Source organism: Nestor notabilis, unplaced genomic scaffold (genome assembly GCF_000696875.1).
Source record: "Nestor notabilis isolate BGI_N333 unplaced genomic scaffold, ASM69687v1 scaffold19055, whole genome shotgun sequence".
Taxonomy (NCBI): Eukaryota; Metazoa; Chordata; class Aves; order Psittaciformes; family Psittacidae; genus Nestor; species Nestor notabilis.
Genome location: NW_009928107.1, coordinates 3,233 through 22,894, shown reverse-complemented (window position 1 = coordinate 22,894; position 19,662 = coordinate 3,233). Strand labels below are relative to the sequence as shown.

At 42.7% G+C, this 19,662-nt stretch overlaps 1 protein-coding gene across 1 annotated transcript in view; it reads right to left on the bottom strand.

The window, feature by feature from the left end:
• ABHD2 (abhydrolase domain containing 2) overlaps window positions 1-13,870 on the bottom strand; it is a 23,839-nt gene extending 9,969 nt beyond the window's left edge. The window contains exons 1-4 of the mRNA XM_010014382.1: window positions 13,798-13,870; window positions 12,737-12,937; window positions 3,250-3,440; window positions 1,594-1,761 (exon numbers count right to left, since the gene is read on the bottom strand). Coding sequence (XP_010012684.1) covers window positions 1,594-1,761; window positions 3,250-3,440; window positions 12,737-12,930 — 553 coding nt within the window. The 5' untranslated portion in view covers window positions 12,931-12,937; window positions 13,798-13,870. The remainder of the gene's footprint in view (window positions 1-1,593; window positions 1,762-3,249; window positions 3,441-12,736; window positions 12,938-13,797) is intronic.
• Window positions 13,871-19,662: the final 5,792 nt, after the last annotated feature.

Sequence of the window (19,662 nt, the reverse complement as noted above, 5' to 3'; positions counted from 1 at the left end):
TTCAGCAGGGCTTGGGCACTTCCTTGTGAACATTCCTGATGAGCAATTTCCCTCAAGATGACAAATGCTGCATTGCTTTGGTTTTCTCTGGAAGAAGGAGAGGTCTAAATACTTTAGTGTTTGACCTTCATGATTTGAGGGCAACTGGTAACTATTTCAGAATACCAACAAGTCAAGTTTGATGTAAAGGCTGGAGGATTCAGCAAATCCCATATCTAAGCTACTTGCTCCTCAACAAATACATCAGGAATCCAGCAAAAGCTAGAAAGACACTGGGATATTTGGGTTGGAGACAGAGTAAAGGCTGCTCATGGTCTTACTGGCACTCTACTTAACAAGCAACTCTGCCAAGTGATTTACTGTCTTACTCAAAGGAAGTGCTAGGCATTCCTTTCCTTTTCCAATGCTATAAAAGACTCAGAAAGGTATGTCTCAAGAGATGCACTACAGAGTTAACTCCCTATGGTCCAAAGCAAAGGTCCATGGAAAAAAGCTGTCAACTTTTATCAAAAAAGCAAATGCTTCAAGGAGGCCAAGCTTAGTTCCCAAGACATGGTAGGCTTAAAGCCACTAACAGCCTAGGGCCTCAACACAAACCAAGGTACTTGGTATTCCTGAACTCTTTTCCACCAAGGAGTAGATTCAACAACTATAAAACAAGCAACAAAGCATTACAGCCTACTTGCCTGCCAGACTCAAAAATCTCAAAGCACAGTATTGCTATTTTGGCAATTCAACTGCGCAAGATAAACATTCAAACTGTTAATCCAAACTCTTAGCAGTAAGTTTTAGTTCTCTTTAAAGAACAAGAAACCCAACACCAACGTGCTAAACCCACAATTGACTCCTGACATAAGGTACATAAAGATGTTTGCAGTAAGGAGTGACATGAAGGCTCAAGAAAGCTCAGGAACAAGCAGATTGGGTGGCAGGCAAGAAGGCCACATTCTACAAAGATCACGTTACTCACTAGCAGGGCAGTTAAGAATAGCTGGAGTTACCCTTAACACAATTCCTTTTAATTTCCAGGTTCAGATTTCCTTATACTTAAGATGGAAACCCAAAATCATGGCAGTTAGGCACTAACTTCTGTAGCTCTACTGTCATACTATGGAACGGTTGCTGTTCCTTGGCATTTGTGTGACATCCAGGGACCAATCCTCATGTGTCCCTCCTAGGACAGAAATGTACTTTCTGAATAGGCTGGTACAAAATCCTCTCAGACTACATTTTAAAGCCCCAGAAGTAGTGTTTATTTTTCAGAGCCAGGTTTGTTTCACATTCCACTAAGCTGACATTTTGGCACCTCTATAAACCATTGGAGCATGCTTTTAGTAGTCACAAGAGCTTGGGTTTCCCCAAATGTCTTCTTTCCAAAAACCTGCCTCCTGGATTAGGATACCTGTGTAAGAGCCGGGAGAAAAGGAAAAGTGAATCCCAGCACCTTCCTCATGTGTAAGTGCAGTTTAGTTCCTCAGAAACAGTACAACATTATCATCATCCTCATTCAGAGTAACAGCTGAAGGAGGCCGATGAAGGCCTGGAAACTCCACAAGCTTGGAAATAGGTCCCCAAGTGCCATGAAGTACCTACCGTATGTGAACATCCGTGGAGAAGTGAGCTCAATGTTTGGTAGGGCTCCCAAGTGATTCAGGACAGCACATCTGTACCCATTCTTTTGGGCATAGTCAACAAAAGTGCGGATGTACTGCTTTTCACTATGGTTAGCAATCCCAGGGCAGATCACCATCGTGACATCCTCTGTGCACAGAAAGAGAGAGAAGTTAAGTAAATGTCACTTCATGCAAATTGAGAGTCAGAAGGGTTCCAATCGACATCCATGGGAAACCATCTACCAGAAGCAGGCTAAAAATCCTACTAGCCTGCCAAAAATCCACGATGGGACAGGAGACAAGCAGCTCTAGCGCTACAGATGTGACCAAGTAATTCGTGTTACAGTAGATGAACAGTTCTCTAACTTCAGGGAAATCTGCCTAAACAGTTCTACAGTCACTGCCTAGAGACCAAGAGTGAATTCTTCCCTTTTAATGATGTTTTTGACATTACACAATTTCTGCCTTGTGACAGCCTGTTGTGACTAAAGTGCGTGGAAGCTCTGGAGCCCACTGCTTGCTCATGCACCAAGTAGACCAGCTATGCTATTTTTTCCCTCATTTCTCTTCCAGGGTTGAGTGTAGCAATCTTCAAAGTGAAGCTTTGCCAAGCACAAACATTCTGATAGGCCGACATGAGCCATCATCTACTTTGGGTCTAATCTAATTGTATTAGATGTGCTGACACTGTTCACTAGTTTAACATGATATCATTTTATCAACTGAGAAAGTACTTCTTGTAATTCAAGTAAGCACAATAAATTACATTCAGGATTAATATATGTACTTCAGATTAGCTCTCAGACACGTGAAAAGCTCCAACATTAGCAGCTCTAGCCACTGAATTTTTGCCTCATTAGGAAAGCACTGCCCAGATTCTCTTCAGTGGTAGAGACTGTCCTAGTGCAGCATTATACCATGAGGATCTCAATGCTGGCAGTTAAGAACTCTGCTTTTTCTGAAGGCCAAATGGGAGTCATGACATCAGCTACTGCAGCAGTAAATTGTATTTCTGAAGCCAAGCCACAGTAACTCAGTTTTAAGTACTGCTGTTACTAGTAGTAACAGTGAGTTTAAAGCTGACATTCGCTCTAGATATACATACGCAGTGTTGTAAGGAATCATCATGATTTTCTACTTTTTCATGGAATTCCCTTCATGGACTTCTTCATACCCTTTGCACATAGAGTTTGTTTTCATGCAGAACTTCAAGCTCATATTGTTAGTAAAGAATATCAAGAATCTGTTTCTAAGGGGGAAGTAGAAGTCTAGTTTCAAGAAGGACTTTGTGCAGCTAGCCTCTGTTCTATGATCCCACAGCCTTAACGGGCAAAGGGCACTCCCATCAATGCTTACCACCAGATTTTCTTTGCCAGCCTCTCACTCGAGGCACTTCTGTTCCTTAACTCCCTGTTCCTTGCCACAAACGGTTAATTTGTCTAGTAGGGTCTCTCCTGATGTCTGAGTATAGCTATACAGCAAGATGGCCTCATAGCCTCCACGCATGGGTTCATATTGCTTAGCAGCCCCCATTCCATGACCAGATTTAATATCTATCCCTTCTGATAAATCAAGTATCAGCATCCTCATCCATCCCCCACCGCACAGGATCAAGGCCAGCAGCTATTTGACTCACCTCCAATGCAGTGCTCAGACTGTGGCTCAAAGAGATCAAAGGTGGCTGTTGCTCCATCCGGCATCGTGAGGTACTTGCGAAGTCCATATGGATGCGGTGATCTCACTCGCCCCATTTTTCCATAAAGGGCAGTCTGGATATGACCAATCTTTACCCACATTAGCTTTCCCCAAATTAGGGGGGGAACATACCTGAAAGAGGCAGTAATTTAATGGCTTACTCCTGCTGTGTTAACAAGCCTTTGAGAACAGATAAGCACTCCCATAACAGATCTCTAAACACAGTAACAACTACGACAAGGTTTTTGCTAAGGCTGAACTAGCAGCACTGATCTTTGCAGCCTTCCACAAGGACAGACAGATATGCTCTCAAAGCTGACAAGTCAGCACTTATAGAAGCAGTAGAAGCCAAACCCAAGACATTCCTCTATACTGAAATGTTACATGCACCAAATACAGAGGCCTTGTGCCTCAGTGACACTGGGAAGCGTGTTGCTAGCCAACCACACTGACCTCCAGAACCTGCAAAGCGTTGTAAATCTGTTTTAATTGAAACACTGAAGCCTGCTGGGTTGAGCCACATGAACTTGTGTAAGCACTTGACTGTACAAGCCAGCAGCAGAAATTACAAGGTTCACAGCAAGTGCTGGAAGACTGAAAGTCCCAAGGCTTGCTGGTTGGGATGATTTCACACAGAACTGCTTTTCTCAGTTAAGGAAGATTGTGATACAGGTGGATTTTGCCTCTCAAGCAGAGTTAGGTAAATCTGGGTCAGCTTTAAAAGGATCTGGCCAAACTGCACTGAATACTAAATCCCTTTCAACAGAAGAGGGGTGAGTCTACCAATTATGTTTACCAAGGGCACATTAAAGCTAGATAACAAAGCAAATTGTCTTTCTTTTCCTGGCTCAAAAAAAGACATGCGGAAAACATCAATATTAGCTGAAGGCATTAAAGGCTTAGTTATCAGGTTTTTTTAGTACAAGCCAAGCTGTAAGTGGTAACAGGAAACATCCCATTGGTGGTGGCAGAACAGTCACCTGGCCACTCGGCAAAGGAAAGACTGAGCCACTGCCTTGAAAAAGACAGTTACATCAGCTCTGAACAGGAAAGCATGAATGATTTATTGTGTAGAACAGCAGTCCCAGGGCACATGCTTCCAATTAAGGACCCGCAGTCTCTGCTACATGGAGCAGGGTACCCAGAAGAAGCTTGAGAGCTGACAGCACCTTGGATCCTTAGAGATTAGCAGCTCCTTCCCTCTTGTGTTTTTTGGGATTCCTGTAATTATTTCCTTTGACTTCTTGAGAGCACACGAAGCAGAGATCATGTCCTTCCCTATTTACAGAGGACTAGGTAGCTCAGAACTCAGATTTACTACTTAAGCCCATAATCCACTAGAATGTGACAGAAACTTTGCCTCTGTGTACTGATGCTACCTACTCACACAGCTGGACCTTCTTCCCCATGCCAGCTCTTATGTGTCATATCAACAACTCCCTGTTCCCACACACACTCCTCAAAAACACCCTTTCTGTAGAAATACAAACTATCTAAGCTTATTTATCAAGCCAAGAGGAGCAGTATGCTCTTTCTCCCTGTTCTCTTCTATCGTCTATGAAGGAGGCTTCTTACAGTCAAAGCAACACAATAGTTCATTGTACAGCCTGTTTTTACAAGTGCACTTCCCAAACAGACCCAAAATAGATTCCCACAGAAGTAGATACCACTTCAAAAAAGGCTGCAAAAGCTGCCAACTGATGCTTGTAACCTAGCCCTCAGTTCATCCTGGATTTGATCACTTAACTATAAAGCTTTTCAAAGAATCTCTGTGAGGCTAGTAGCACTATTTATCACTGATCATGGGTGATCAGTGCAGCATCCCCGTCATGTAGAGTCTCCCAGCAATGATGGGGACCTCTGGAATTGCTGGTAAAGACAGAAAGTAGTCAGTGGATACGTTCTCACAATTCAAAGTAGATATCCATTGGGATTGCACAGTTAATGTAAACAAGGACTACAGATGGTTCTGCTCAAGTCACATACAGCTCACTGCATAGGGTTTTGAACAGCAACTATTCCGCCAGATGGAAGAGACACTGCTCTTCTCAAATAAGAAGCTGCAGCCAGCTTCACCCCAGTCATGTACTTCACAACCAGTTCAGGACAGCAGCCATACCCCACACTGGACAGTGCTTTCTGGCTTTATTTCTTTCATTGAAGTCCTTTGCAGATGGGTTTTCTAGCAGCCTGTGGGGAGCTGTCAAGTACAACCTATACTAAGAATTTGCATCTCTTAAGAGACTCAGATGCCAACGTTGTTGCTTGGTTTCTAATCTTAGGTTAAACACATACATTGGAAAGTTCTCGTGATTCTGCTTCTATACAGTGCTTTTCAAATCAAAGATTATTCCAGGTAAAACCCAGAGTCTGACTGCACAGGGAAGCAATTTCTCCAGCTACAGCAGCTGTGACTGATGACTGCTACCACCTTGATATAAAAACAGAAATCAAGGATCTCTGCAAGCACCAGCCCTTTCTTCATCTTTACCTACAGTTCCGTTTCCAGCTCTAAGTTACAGTCATTCAGTGGAATAGATGCTGCAGCTGCACATACCACAGGATGTTGTTGGAGAGGAAATTAGAAGAGTCTTCAAAGCCTCACCACTACTGCCGGTGTTTAAATGAAGACAAATGGCTTCAAGCCTGCTGCTTACCAAGAGTGTAGTACTTGCCACAGCCTGCCTCCTCAGGTCACAGCTGGCTTCTCTGAGGAAAAACACCTCAAGTCTGCCTTCAAAGAACCCGACTGGAAGTTACACGAAGTACTGACCTTCAGTAAGTCAAACCTTTACTCTGCTTTTACACAGGCAAAGAGCACATGAGTTTCATTGGCATGTTCTTCATTAAAGGAAATACTAAAACAAACAGGAATCCCTCTGACTCCATCCATAATGATGGACAAATGATATCTATGGGTTCCACATTTCTCTCCGAGGTAAAACTGCTTTAAACCCTACATACAAGGGTGCATGCACTGCTTGCTCCCTTTTGAATGGACAAGCCAGTGTTTCCAAGCATCCTATGGACCAAGCAAATTAAATGCTCAGCTTATCTTCTGTGTTAACTGCAGTCAGTTAAGCATCACACTGCCTACAGCAAAGATGCGCTGGCGTTAGTCATTCTGCATGTAACTACACTCTTCAGGTAAATATTCAAAAGTCAAGTTCCAGCATGAATAATGTGCACAGGACAGAGGTGTTACTCCTGCTCAGTCAAACTTAAGCATGTTTATTTCTGCATTTTGCCCTTAAAAATAAAGCAGTTAAAGCTCTGAAATATATGCAAGGGTGAGAGCAGCAGCTTGTTATCTTGCCTATCTTCTACTGCTGCCCATCAGCCTTCAAGCAGTAAGCTTGATAATTGGCGAGATAAATATCCTAAAATCCCCTAAGCATCCAGGCTCCAGGAAACCGATCACAAGACTTCAGCAAGGAGGGGGAAGAGCTGCCCAGATTGTATAGATCTTGCATAATCAGTGAAAAAAATTAGACAAGTTGAAACTCCTCTTACCAGCCTGATGCAAAAGCAAGCAGTTATTGAATATCAGACTTCCTTTTACTAAGTTGCCAATCTTACCTATGAAGCCCTGACATAAAATGATGCTCTGTATCACTGCATTCCAACTGTCCTCAGCTGAAGGCCAAGTTTGACTTTGCAAAGTATCCTTTTAATCTATAGAAGAATCAAGCATATGAACTGACTATTTCTCTTGACTCTCCATTTTGGCAACAGATAAATTTGTTTTTAAAGTCTTCCTGTAAATAAATTCTATCTATATCTTTCAGTGGAAGTCTACAGGAACTTTCCAAGTACTGAGCATAATAGTGCAAGACTGTACAGGACTGAAGGGCATCTTTTCATCCAGTGTTTATATGGACTTTCAGCTTTGCTTTTACTAAAACTGAAGAGGAGAGCATAGAAAGAACTCTTCAGTCAGGAAGGTGCATGATAGCACACTGGTGAAGGGGGAAAAAAAGCTTGCCAGGAATTGTGCAAGAGTCTTCACCCAGTGAAAAAGTACAGATCAGATTTTATTCAAGCCTATTATGTAAAAATCAGTTCCAGAGACAGTATCATATTCAAAACAGCTGAAAAAACCCTAACTATCCACTGGTGATTGCAATAGCCAGCATAGACTGTTTTGCAGTGAAAACAACATTCCTCATGGCAAAGAGCTGAAAAGAGATGCTCCTGTGAACAATCATCCATAAGCAGAAGAGTATGTACTCGGTGGTATTTTTCGGGGGTATTTTTCTTATGGCTTACCTTAACAAAACAAGCTCAGCAGGGTGTGACACATGGAAACACAAACTAGGTATCATGCAGGCTGAGCAACTACGTAGTATTCAGTTTAAACAGCATTCAAGTATTGCCTTTAGGTTTTATGCTAAAACTATGACTACTGCTACATCTAATCATGTCTTCCAAACAAGGGCCCCCCACTTATAAAAGCAGGTGGCTTCCCTCCAGCTCTAAGTAGAAACAGGGAAAGTGTTCAAGGACATGACAGACTCCAACTCCTCTATAAACCAAAGCGGATTTGAAAAGCAGTGTACTGTAGAGATTATCCCAGCACATCAAATTTCACTAAGTATTCCTCAGGGTGCCCTGTTCCAGCACTATGTCTACTGCAGAACAGTGGAAATGCTGCTCATAGTTTACAGATGACAGGAGCAGAGCTGCGAACAGCAGTCAGGAGGACCTCTTGCTGGAGGTATATGCTTGCCCACAATAGGATGAGCATGATGTACCACAACAGCACAGATTGGCTCTCCTGTGTTATCAGTACCTAAGGCAAAGTTGGGCTGTACTAGAAACAAAAATTTCTATTTGTGAAACAAGAACAGCTTCCCAGTTTGCTTCAGACCCAAAGGCTTTTAACGGATTCATTTTCCTGTTTTGATTTGGTCAGTTGCAATAGGTATCAGGCACTCTGAGTAAAGACAAATATTTGAGGCAGTTAGTTACAGCTTCCAGTAGCCAGTCCTGTAACCTCTGTAACAGAAGGCAGACAAGAGAACAGGTCTGGGGATGCCAGTTACTTATTATGGAAGCTGACTTATATAGCACAAGTACAAAGTTCAGTCTTAACTGGCTAAGTGAATACACAGCCAGTTACATAAAGCTGATCATAAATCCTAATGTTCTAGCTCCAAATGCTGCATTTCAGCTGTGTAGCACAGCTACACATATCTTGATAGGTGGCTGTCCACAACAGTGCCCGAGAGCAAGAGAATTCCTAGGTGCTTCACAAACTTTCTCCCAGCATCTTAATATTAAACCCAATTCCAACGTCAGGGTTTAGTGGTGCTCAGGCAGCAGATTATAATTTTAGAGCACATACATTGCCCAGTATGCAGGAATTTAGGAAAGCAGCAGCTGTATAAGCAGCTCACACAAAGCACATAAAAACTCTGCTATTTTTATTAGCAAGCATCAGCATTTAGGGTCCTCAAAAAAGATCTGAAGTGGAAGTTCAGCAACAGGCTTATTTCTGGAGCATTACTTCATTTCATCCGAGGAGATTAACACTTTCAACATTAACTCTCACATCACCTTTCATGTGCTGTAGAGCATTAGACACTGATGGCAAGAAAGCAGAGCCTACAATTTGTCCGTGTCAGGGGACACCAAGAACCACTGCCTGCGTTATAGCAGGAGACAGGTTGTTTCCCCCTGCCCTTTACAGAGCAGCCTGGAGGTATTTAAAGGACGCTTTACAAATCAAACCTTGTTTGAACCTTGTCCTTTATCTGGAGCTGGGGAATGCAATTTGAATTCAATCAAGAAAGCTCATCTAAAAGGCTGCAGGGTTCAACTCCCTCCTCCCCAAATACATAGAAAGTGGCTGTTCCTGCATCAGAGCAGTCAGGCTGTTCAATGTGGCAAAGAGAAAATACATAACAGCAAAACTATGAAGCAGCTGACAGAGCTTCCATGTCCCCTGAGCTTCTGAAAAAGAAACTAACCTAAGTGGAGCGTTTGCTGCCCACAGAACCTGTATGAAGTCAGAACGATTTAAAAGTACAGACTGGCCTCCTTGGTTAAACCACCTCTTTTCCAATTGAGGCAGCTTTTATTTAGTAAAGGGCATGAGTATCACAGCATGACTTCCTTGCTGATGAGAGCTGGAGAACACAAAGCTTCTGCTGATGCCACAGCAGAGCACCTAGCAAGTACTCAGACTCCCCCCCGCCAGGGCTGCTTCACTCCCCAGGGTCAATGCTTTGACTTCCCAGCTGCCATTCTTCTCTTAACACATTCACCTGCCAAAGCTTTGGAAGTAACACTGTTCTTCTAGTTTATTATTCTCCTGGAAGTGTTTCTCCCAAAGTAAATCATGAAGGAGTTGACAGGAATCAAACACTATTTGCTATTAAATGGAAGGAAAGATCATTGAAAAGCTTGAAGACAGCTTTTCTGACTACTTGTCTCCTTGCATCTAGGCGAAAAGCAGTGACAGTGCAAAAGAGTCTTCTGGTACCAAGCAGCGTGCTTCATCCAGTGTAGGTTACCGTGCAAACAAAGGATAAGAAAGATCCAGGCTGGATCTTTCTTAGCGTTAGTAAACACTTGACAGTGTTTACTAACAGGCTTGACAGCCATTTGCCTCAATCTTTGAGGAGCTTGCCTTTATTAATGATAAAAGTCTGCAGACAGGAAGGGTAATTATTTTCGACAGGGATGACGCTTGTGCCACACCTCTGCAAGAATAAAGACACACACAGACTTGACAGCAGGAGAAACTGCGAACAGCCAAGAAAATAGCCCAGTACAACAAGCATCGGCCAAATTTGTCCTCATGAATCAAAGAGCCAACACTGCATTTCTACAGGAATAAGATGGCAGATTTTCTGTACCAACTTGGGAGACAGGAAAAGGAGACAGCTACAGCCAGGGGTTAGGCCTCAGTGCTCATGGGCACCAATAGGTGTGCTGATTTGCAAGAGCTTCCACGCAAGAAGCAGTTCTCTGAATGAAAAAGGGTCTGATTATGCTACTCTACTTGGTAAGCCAAAATACAGAAGGTAGAGGAAGGGAAATGAAGCTCTAGGAAGACAGAGTCTCCTGCTTATCAGTGTTTAATAGGTAGGTAGAAAGCTTCTAGTAGTTAAGAGAACTGTAGAAATCAGCACTAACATCTGTAAGTAGAAGGTACCTGGCACATAGCCATCTTGGGGAGTTTTACTATGCAAAGCTCTTACCTTATTCATCCACCACCACTTGGCTTACTATGGTTACAGTGTACTGAGTAAGTGCATAGGTGAGGATGGTGCCATGAAGGGGAAATAATGTCCAAAAGTGGGTTTTCCCCAAATATTTTTGAACAGCTGCACAGATGGAATAACTTTGCTTCCTTCTGCTTCCTCCCCTTCCAGCAATACTCTCACCTCCTCCTCCCTTAAGCATGAGGGAGTTGAACAAACCAGGTCTGAAAGCCAGTTCACAGCTGTACAGAAGATCTGCTCTTTAACAGATCTCAAACAAACCCAGTACTGATATAAGGGGAGGGATTGCAGGGCTACTTATTTTGCTTTCATGGTAGAATCTGAAAAGAGATGCTTAATCAGCTTTCCCAACACTCAGAATAATTAGCAAGTAATCAAAGCCCTGCAAGATTTTGCAGTGCAGTATGGCACAAGCTGTTTGCACATTGCTTTCTGCTAATTAGTCCTACAAACTGTTTTATGCATAATTGCAGGCATTCAAATCTATTTGTTCCCCTTTAGTGTCCAGGTGACTTTCATGCTACAGACACGATTTCTTTGATTTTTTTCTTTTCAGTATTGAAAAAAGTCTGTGATATCATTAGAATAGAAAAACCCCACATACATCATCTTACAGAGTTGTCTTTCTTGTAAACTTTTTCAATCCCCAAGAACTACTATATTCCCATTTTCCCCAACATAGATATAGAGATAACAAGACAGAGCAAGTGTCTATGGACATATTTTGTTCTAGTTAGTTTCAGCTGACTTTGTCTCCTGGGGTTATGCAAGCCTTTCAGGGGATGTTCACCTCAAGAACCATGTGTTGGAAACCACTGCTCCAGTTTTCAGAGAAGCTGATCCAGAGAAAGCAAACAACCTGAGCGCACACTCTTAACACAACACCAGGGTTCTGCAAGCTCTTCACTCTTGCAATTAATGCACGACAGATGTACTGCAATTTTTAGACACATTCACTCTTTCGGGAATGGTTTGTTCTCCAACTGAAAGTAAAGAACACTGCTCTAAGTAGTGCTAGGAGCTTGTGCCATGAGAACAGAGCTAAAACAGGAGTAAACCAGACTGAATTAGCTTACAATCTGTTCCCAAAGATTAGCCTAATGCTAGCAAGTCTTCAAGACTTGTAATCAGCACAGCTTCATGTTTGCTCTTTAAGTGAATAGGGACATGTCAATCTGGAGTGCCAACACTGAGACAAGTGTCCAAGGTACCAACTAACTAGAGACTCCTTAGTTTATTTCTTAGGGAAGCAACTGCTTTGCAGTTAAGACACTAGACATAAGAGTCCAATTTCCATGCTCAGCTTCAACACACACTTATGTTACTACCAAACTTACAGCCCACTAGGGAACCCTCTCTGGGATCCAATTTAAAATGGATAATGCTTTGTTTCCTCCAAGAGTTTACAGATCCTATGACCTAAGATCTTACACCTTACGTAATCAAGGCACCTAACACAGCACCGCTAAAGCCTCTCATCTCCCCTAAAATGACTATCATTAAGTCAGCTTGACTTTTGAGATCCAAAAGGAAGGTTCATGCAGCTGCACTCAGCACTTACTAGATAATTGATGTATTTAGGGCTTCTAAATAGGACTTGGAGGTTTTCAGAGTGATTGCAGAAGAAATACTGTAATCAAAGTCCTTGTCCCTCCAAAGCATCATGAAATTGTAGTAAATGCTTCATATTATTGGCGAGGGTAAGGACAGCTGCACTGATTCTGGAGGTCCTAGAATGGCAGGTCAAGGATCGGCCCACTCAAATACACAGTTGACATGATATCAATTTGAAAGTGGATTCAACAGGCTTAGAGCTGGCCAGTAAGTCATTACTTTGTTAAACTAGTTATGATGTGCTCTACCAGTTATAAATTTCATTAGCCTTCAGTCAACTTAAGGCACTTCAAGTGTAGGCACTCTAAAACTAACAGCCATCCTTGCCTTCATTAAGTGCACAGACACACCATGAAAGTGTCTCCTTCCTGTGAGCCCTGACAGATTTCTTTCCTAATAGAATGGGGAGCACATGAACAGGAACAAGTGCTGACTGCATCCATCCCTCCCCCATTTCTGCAAGAGAATACCCTGACATTCATTTGTACCCAGATTTAAGAAACACACTAGGCAGAAGAATGGTTAAGTGCAGCTCTTCTCCACATAAGACAGGTCAGCATGGAAAATACACATACTACTTACTCTTTGGTCAGAAGTGGGCAGGATTTGAGTAGAAAGCGTGCCAAAGCAGAGTCCTGGTAGATGAGCTCAGGGGGGGCAGTTGGGCTTTTCAAATTCAAGCAGCGAACAATAACATAGAGAGCAGCAGCAACTGCAGCTAGCTTCACCCCATCAAACACCGCTGGCAGCTCAGAGGTTTCCAACATCACACTCATCTTGAACCTGGAGATAAAGCCAATATCAGTATTAAAGCTTTTTGCAATATACTGTTGGATATGAACATTAATACAAGACTGTGCTAACCAATTAGATTTGTCAGTCACCACTGTTACAAGAATCCTGGCGTATCAACTCAGACTAGCAACTTCCAGGATGAAAGGAAGTTTCTTTTGTACTGCTCTGAACACCCTGACGACCACAAGAAACAGAAACCGAATGATCAGTTGGGAAGGAGATTTATTCCTAATCAGTGCTGCACTAGAATTGCAGCTGTGTCTCAGGTGTCAAACCCTTACAGTCCTTAGTAGCCAGTCAATACTTCCAAGACTATCCAGCTCAAATAGAAGCTGAGTGAAGAACGAAGCTATAAAGGCACATCAGCAGCTTTGGATGTGTGCTTCCTCACAGATGCACAAGCCAGGCTTGAAAAGGAGAATTTGAAAGAACTACCGTGTTAGCTCCTCAGCCTGAATTTTGCAACTCCATGAGCTGCAACTGGTACTAACTCCTGCATGTATTTAAGGTGGTCACTTTACATACCAGTGAGTTCAGCATTTCTTTTAATTCACTGTAGTTCTGCAGCTGAAGGAGGATTAAATTAATATTTAGTCTTTCAAGGGCTTCAGAGTAAAGGAAGTGAATCAGGGGAGGGAATTTGCAAACCCACAATACAGACGTATGCTTCCAGCTTGAGATAAAGTTCTTTAATTAATCCAGCTTCTTTTGCACATATGGTTCAAATAACTGGCTGCAGTTACTACAGGGACATTTCATTCATGTTGATAGGGCAGGTTTTTCTCTGGGTCTTTCCTCAGTTACATGGCTAACCCAAGTAAGATCAGTACTGAGAATTCAAGTCTTACCAACTTCACTTTTCCTTCAAACTAGGAAGAATTGCCAGTCCTCAGTAGAATTGTCACTGTCTGGATCTACGTGCTCTCCCAGTTATCCTGTAAGGAGGTGAAAAGCAAACTGATTGTTAGCAATAGGGCCACATCTCAGCTGGAAGGGAAGAAAACAAATGTATACAAAGGTCCTATCACAGACATTCCAATTGATTTGTGTATTCAGTCATAATTGCTTTAACTCTGATACATCTGCATTAGAAATCTCCTGCCTGTGGACAGATTCCAGACTAGATCAGTTGCCTACAGCATATTAATTCATTTGCAGTTTGCAAATCACCTTCATAAGCAGAGATAGAAAACAATAGTGAAAAAAACCCCAACAGTGCAACTCCAGAGGAAAGCCAAGCTATGAACTTCCAGGAGAACACAGAGTCACCATCTTTGTAAGACAGTAGCATTGTGCCCATTACAAAAGCTACCCAAATCCCTTCCTATTTAAGACCGGAAGCAAGTCTACTGTTCTTCTCAACTTTGCGCAATATCTACACTGCCCCTGAAGTGTGAAGCCAGTCTGAAGTTTCTTGCTACTTTTACTCAGGCTTAGGGAGGCAGCTCACTCCTACAGATGGAAGCTTGTAAACAGTCTCTGCTTGTTCCCACACTTGCTTTTTGAGACATTACAACATATCACACTTCAACAAGATGGTGAGAGCCACCAGGAGCCTCGGATATAGCCACCTAATTAACACCAGTGCACACGCACCGGGGCTTGTTACAGGAATTTGATGATGCCAATAAAGGAGTGAGAGCTTTCAGCCTCTAACCATAAAAATGTAAGTGATATTTACACTTAGAACTGATTCCCTACAGGCACAACAAATCAATGGGGAATCAGAGCTTCCAGTAAAATGCTCCAGAAGAGTTTGCTCTCTACCATGGCTGCTGCTTCCAACACCAAAAACACACCAACAGGACAGGTCATACCAAAGCCTTATTCAAAGCCTCAAAAACACCCTTAAAACCTCAGAAGTACTTTCTGTACTCAATGCAGCCACACTGAAATCCCTTGGAGGAAAACAAATGTGACATCAGCTGCTGATTAACAGCATGCCGGAAAGCTGCAGGCTGCTGCCACCACAACTCCCTGCACTGATGGAGAACAGAGGGTAAGGAAAGCAAAGACATTTAATACTGAACAACTCCGAAGGTTTTGTTTTGCATTTCTGGGCTTCACAGTAGAAGAGAGAGGAGTGGGCTACAAAATGGCATTTATTTTCCTAATGAGAGGACTACACTGGTGTGCATCTTTAAGAGTTCGAGTGTACTAAGTTATCTCACTTCCACACTTAAGACTTTCACGAACGCTACCACCAACTGAATAGGAGGCATCAGGCAAACTACAGCAATAGCTTCTCCAGGGAAAGCACAACAGGCAGAAAAGCAGACCAAGTTGCTGAGCTCACAGACAACCAGGCATTTAAGCAAATCTTCCCCAGTTGAAACTCCTGTAAGTTGTGCTGGCATCTTCCTTTCATTAGAAGACACAAAAGTTACTCAAGGCCTTCCCACCACCTGGGTTTTAAGCCAATTCTCTGTTTACAGCTTTCATGCTATTAGTGAATTTGGTAAAAATAAAACTGGCCCGGATTAGTCATTAGCATTTTATCCTAGTTACTCAGTAGAACAGATCCAACTAAGCTGCATCTTCCTGAGTCTTCTCTCCCAAGTGGTTTTCCGATTACAAGCACATCTTCTCATACTTCTATTTTAGCCTATTGCTACTTTAAAAAAAGCATGTTTTTTTGCAGTTACATTCAGGAAAATCAGCTGTTAGTAAGCAGGATTATGCTTCAACACTTCTGAACTACTATTTTTCTATTTTAGACAGTCTAATACATATTCACTGCATTTACACACCTCAAACATGTGCTAGAGGTTCATGTATTTGACAGTATCTCTACCTAAAAGCTCAGATCAGTTCGTGTACAGCTAACACAAAGTTGGCACTGCTGTTGCAGTTGCACAGCTGCCTACACTGATTCACTAAGCAATGGATCTAGTCCTTGAAGACTAGATTGGTAAGCTATGGATCCAGCTGTGGCACTTCAGGTACCTCCTCTAGAGTCTGGCTCTTCTGAAGACCTACACAGACCTGTCTCAACCGCAGCAGATTTGCAGGGGCTGATCCAGAACATTCTGCTCTGAAATGTTCAGCCCACTGGAGTGCATTTGGGAGCTCTGCCTCTAATCGCATAGGTCAAATGCCTCCCTGCTTATAAGCAGGGGTGAGGTCACCTTGCTTCTGTTTTGTTAAACCTGTTTTGCACTGACCCAATAAATCGGTGTTTACAAAAAGGACAGATAACCAGTGTCGAGCCAGCTAGGTGTTAATCTAGAATCTCCTCTTAGTCAGCATTAATATAAACACACAAACATATGGCCTTTTCTGTATACAGAACACTAGATTTGCTCTTAACAGGCTAGACAAAACAATCAGGAGGCAGTAAGTGCATCACGGGAAGCAATTAAGCCTGCCTTTTCATCCATCACAGGGTCCGAGATCCACATTCAGGAACACAAAGAAGTTGAAGCTCTTGGGGCTGAGGATGTTATTTTGAAGCACCTTAAGTGTACAATTCTTTTTATAAATCACTTATAGGCACTAAAACCCCAAAGACTGAGAGTCTTTTCAAGCAATATTCTTAAGTCTCATTTGTGACTGAGTACTAAGTGTAAAATCAATCACTTGAAGGCAAGGGCTGGATTTGTGGAGTCTTTTCATTTGCCCTTTCATCACAGAATAAAAAGCTGAAAGTGATGTTAGAGGAGGAAACCCTTCAGCATTACTGTTAACGGCATGCATCTTACCCTTACAAGTATAAGGAGAAAAAAAAACCCCATGCCTCCCCATTCCAGACAGGAATAGAAACACATACAACAAAAGCCGGAAGAGCTGCAGCAAATTCTTTGTGTCTCCTTTCAAAGACACTGGGTTTCGGGAAAGCCATCATCAAGATACTCACTTGTAAGTGAATTCATGACTGACAACAAATGTGAGACCTGTACACATTCCTGTTCCAGGTTTCCCAGGGAGAGGAGAATCTTCCAGGGAGAAAAGTCACTTCACCCCATGACTCAGGGCAGCACGCACAGGATTTGGTAGCTCCCAAGCATTAAAGCTTCTCCACCCAAGCCAAAGCTGAGCCTGACTCTGCATGCTGGAAAGCCAGCATAAAAAGAGCAAAGACATTACAGGAAGCCACTCCCATGGAGTCCTTCCCTCAGGCCTTTTAATGAGCAACTGAAAGCTGGGCAGACGTTTCACTGAAGCATTAGAGATGCTTTGGGCTAAGGTGAAGATGCAGCCGTATGGAACTGCCTACAGACAAGAGTAATGGCAGCCTCTTTAAAAGCAGCTCCACTAGCAAAATATTTTATGCTTTTTACAGTCACTGAAGAATCTTGAGGGAATCTTGTTTCCAGGAATAGCAGTTTGATACAAAAGCCTCCTAGATGCCTTCCCACCAGTCAGCATTCTGGCTCACTACTGCTACCAGAGCTCAGTTGAACATCAACATACTGGAGCATGCCAGGCCAACACTGAAAGCCTTTAAAAATCCCCTTCCCTATCCTTCTTTCAAGTAGTGTGATACCCTCTCTTCCCCACGAAGACTCAGAAGAGCCAAAGAGGCTGTTTCTAGACAGATCAAGCAGACAGACTTTGTTAACTAACATTCCTTGGACTAGTTCCATTTATTTGTAGTGTCTCCTTAGAGAATAAAACTCTACGCAAGTCAGCTAGACAAGAGGTAAGCAAAACATCCCGCTTTCAAGAGTTGTGTCTAGGCAGAAAGGAAAGTATTAAGTCTAAACTGCTACTTTAAGGTCTCCATGAAGTTATACAGATACAACTATTTTATGTCCACACCAGTACTGTGCCTCATGGGCTAAGGCCCACAAAGCAAGGCGTCACACCACTCGAGACTGGCATCCAACCAGCCCAAGCTTACCCCATGCAGAACCTCCTATTATCATCAGTGGCAGCTCACAGGAGAACCAAATGCTGAGATCATCTTGATGTATCACTCTGCTATTTAAAAGAACCAAGCCCCAGACCTCAAAGCACAGAGGGAATAATGAAGAATTAGCTGAGCACTTCAAGCACTTAAACTTAGGTTTAGATGTGGCCAAAAGAGATGAAGTGCAGTTATCACCAGAGTCATCAGGAGCCTGGCAAAGCCCACAGTTTTGTTGTCAAACATCCAATAGATTCTCATCTCCAAATAAAGAGGGCACTCTGACATGTCCCATCACAAGGGTGCTTAAAAGAACATTACTTGGAAGTCTTCGGTGCAAATCCCTCCACCTTGTGCCAGAGCCACCACCTAGGCCAGGATTTGGGTGGTTGAGTATACAAAGCAGCAAGTACTGTTTACATCATGTCCCAACAGGAATTTCTTGGCTGGAGACTTCAATGGAATTTGACCTTTTCATTGGATACAATACTTGGCTCATACACTAAATTTAGAGGTACTGTGAGGTTACAGGGACAAAGTTCATAGCACCAGGCATCACCCATACTGCCAGAAAGAAAGGTGCCTTTAACTGGAGATTTTCTTCCTTTTCTGACTTTGAGAGGTCCTGCATCTTCAGAGCAGATGTATCTCAGAGGGCAGGTGTACACACCAACTTGCTTAAGAAAGCATTCAAGAAAAATTCTCTAGCCATCAGGGCCATAAACACTTCAGGTTTTTCACTTCCCCAAGTGAGCCTTGGATTTCACTTCCTTCCAGCTACAGGAACTGCTTTTGTTTCTTCACAACATCATTTTAAACTGATCAAAATGGTTCTACTGCCTGACAGGCAGATTTTGTGTACTACCTAAGAATGTTATGTAGACTCCCTGTATGTCACCTTATCTAGTTCCCCTGCTTGTTTCAGACGGATTGGAAAACATTGCATTAGTTTTTATTGCACATGCCTGATACACAAGGTTAAACAAAGACTAGGCTCTGATGACTCCACACAAATCAATTAATTGCATCTAATCTTAAAGGAAAGGCTCACGTTATTTAAACAAACATAATTATTTGATTACTGGAGAGTATTAGGACTTTGTCCCACCCTAATCACTGACTTATGGTACTACTGGGCAAAGCTTCAGCTGCTTATTGAAGGGTGATATCCTTCAGTGATATGGTTTAGCGGCGGTCTTGGCAGTCCTGACATTATGGTTGGACTTGATGATCTTAAAGGTCTTTTCCAACCTAGTTGATTCTATGATAGGTCAAGCTTACTTTTAGGTACTGAGAGAGAAGAAATACTGCCTAGCACCTTTCCACAGTCACAGTATTAGCGGGTGTCTCTTGCCTATCACATAACTCTGTCAGCACACAGCATTAAGCTCAAGGGAGGAAGTGGAACAAACACACTGCAGAGAACCTGACAACCCATGCTCTGTCAGAGAATGCTATCAGCTTCAAGCCAAAGATAGCCAAGTCAGCCAATACAAACTGCATTACAGACAAACACTCCCATCCCCGAAGGGCTCTGCTCTATTCCTTACTATATTGTGAAACACATCATCATACTCTTGAAGATACTCCAACCCCTCCATGCCTGCAGGCACAGAGCTTAGATGGACGTATTGGAAGAGAAGCCCTAAGTCCAAGCACATCACAGCTGTGTGCTCAGCTACAGGGTGCACAGCCAAGTGGGGAGCATGCTCCACACCAGACTATCTGTACAGCAGGGAAAGACCATCTATCACCAAAGCATACGTTAAGTCAGCTAAGCAGGTTTATTCAAGGCTCTTACAGTTCAAGCAGTCTGAACACACCTATATCTGAACATGATCAAAAGCTGAGGTGCCACTTTACT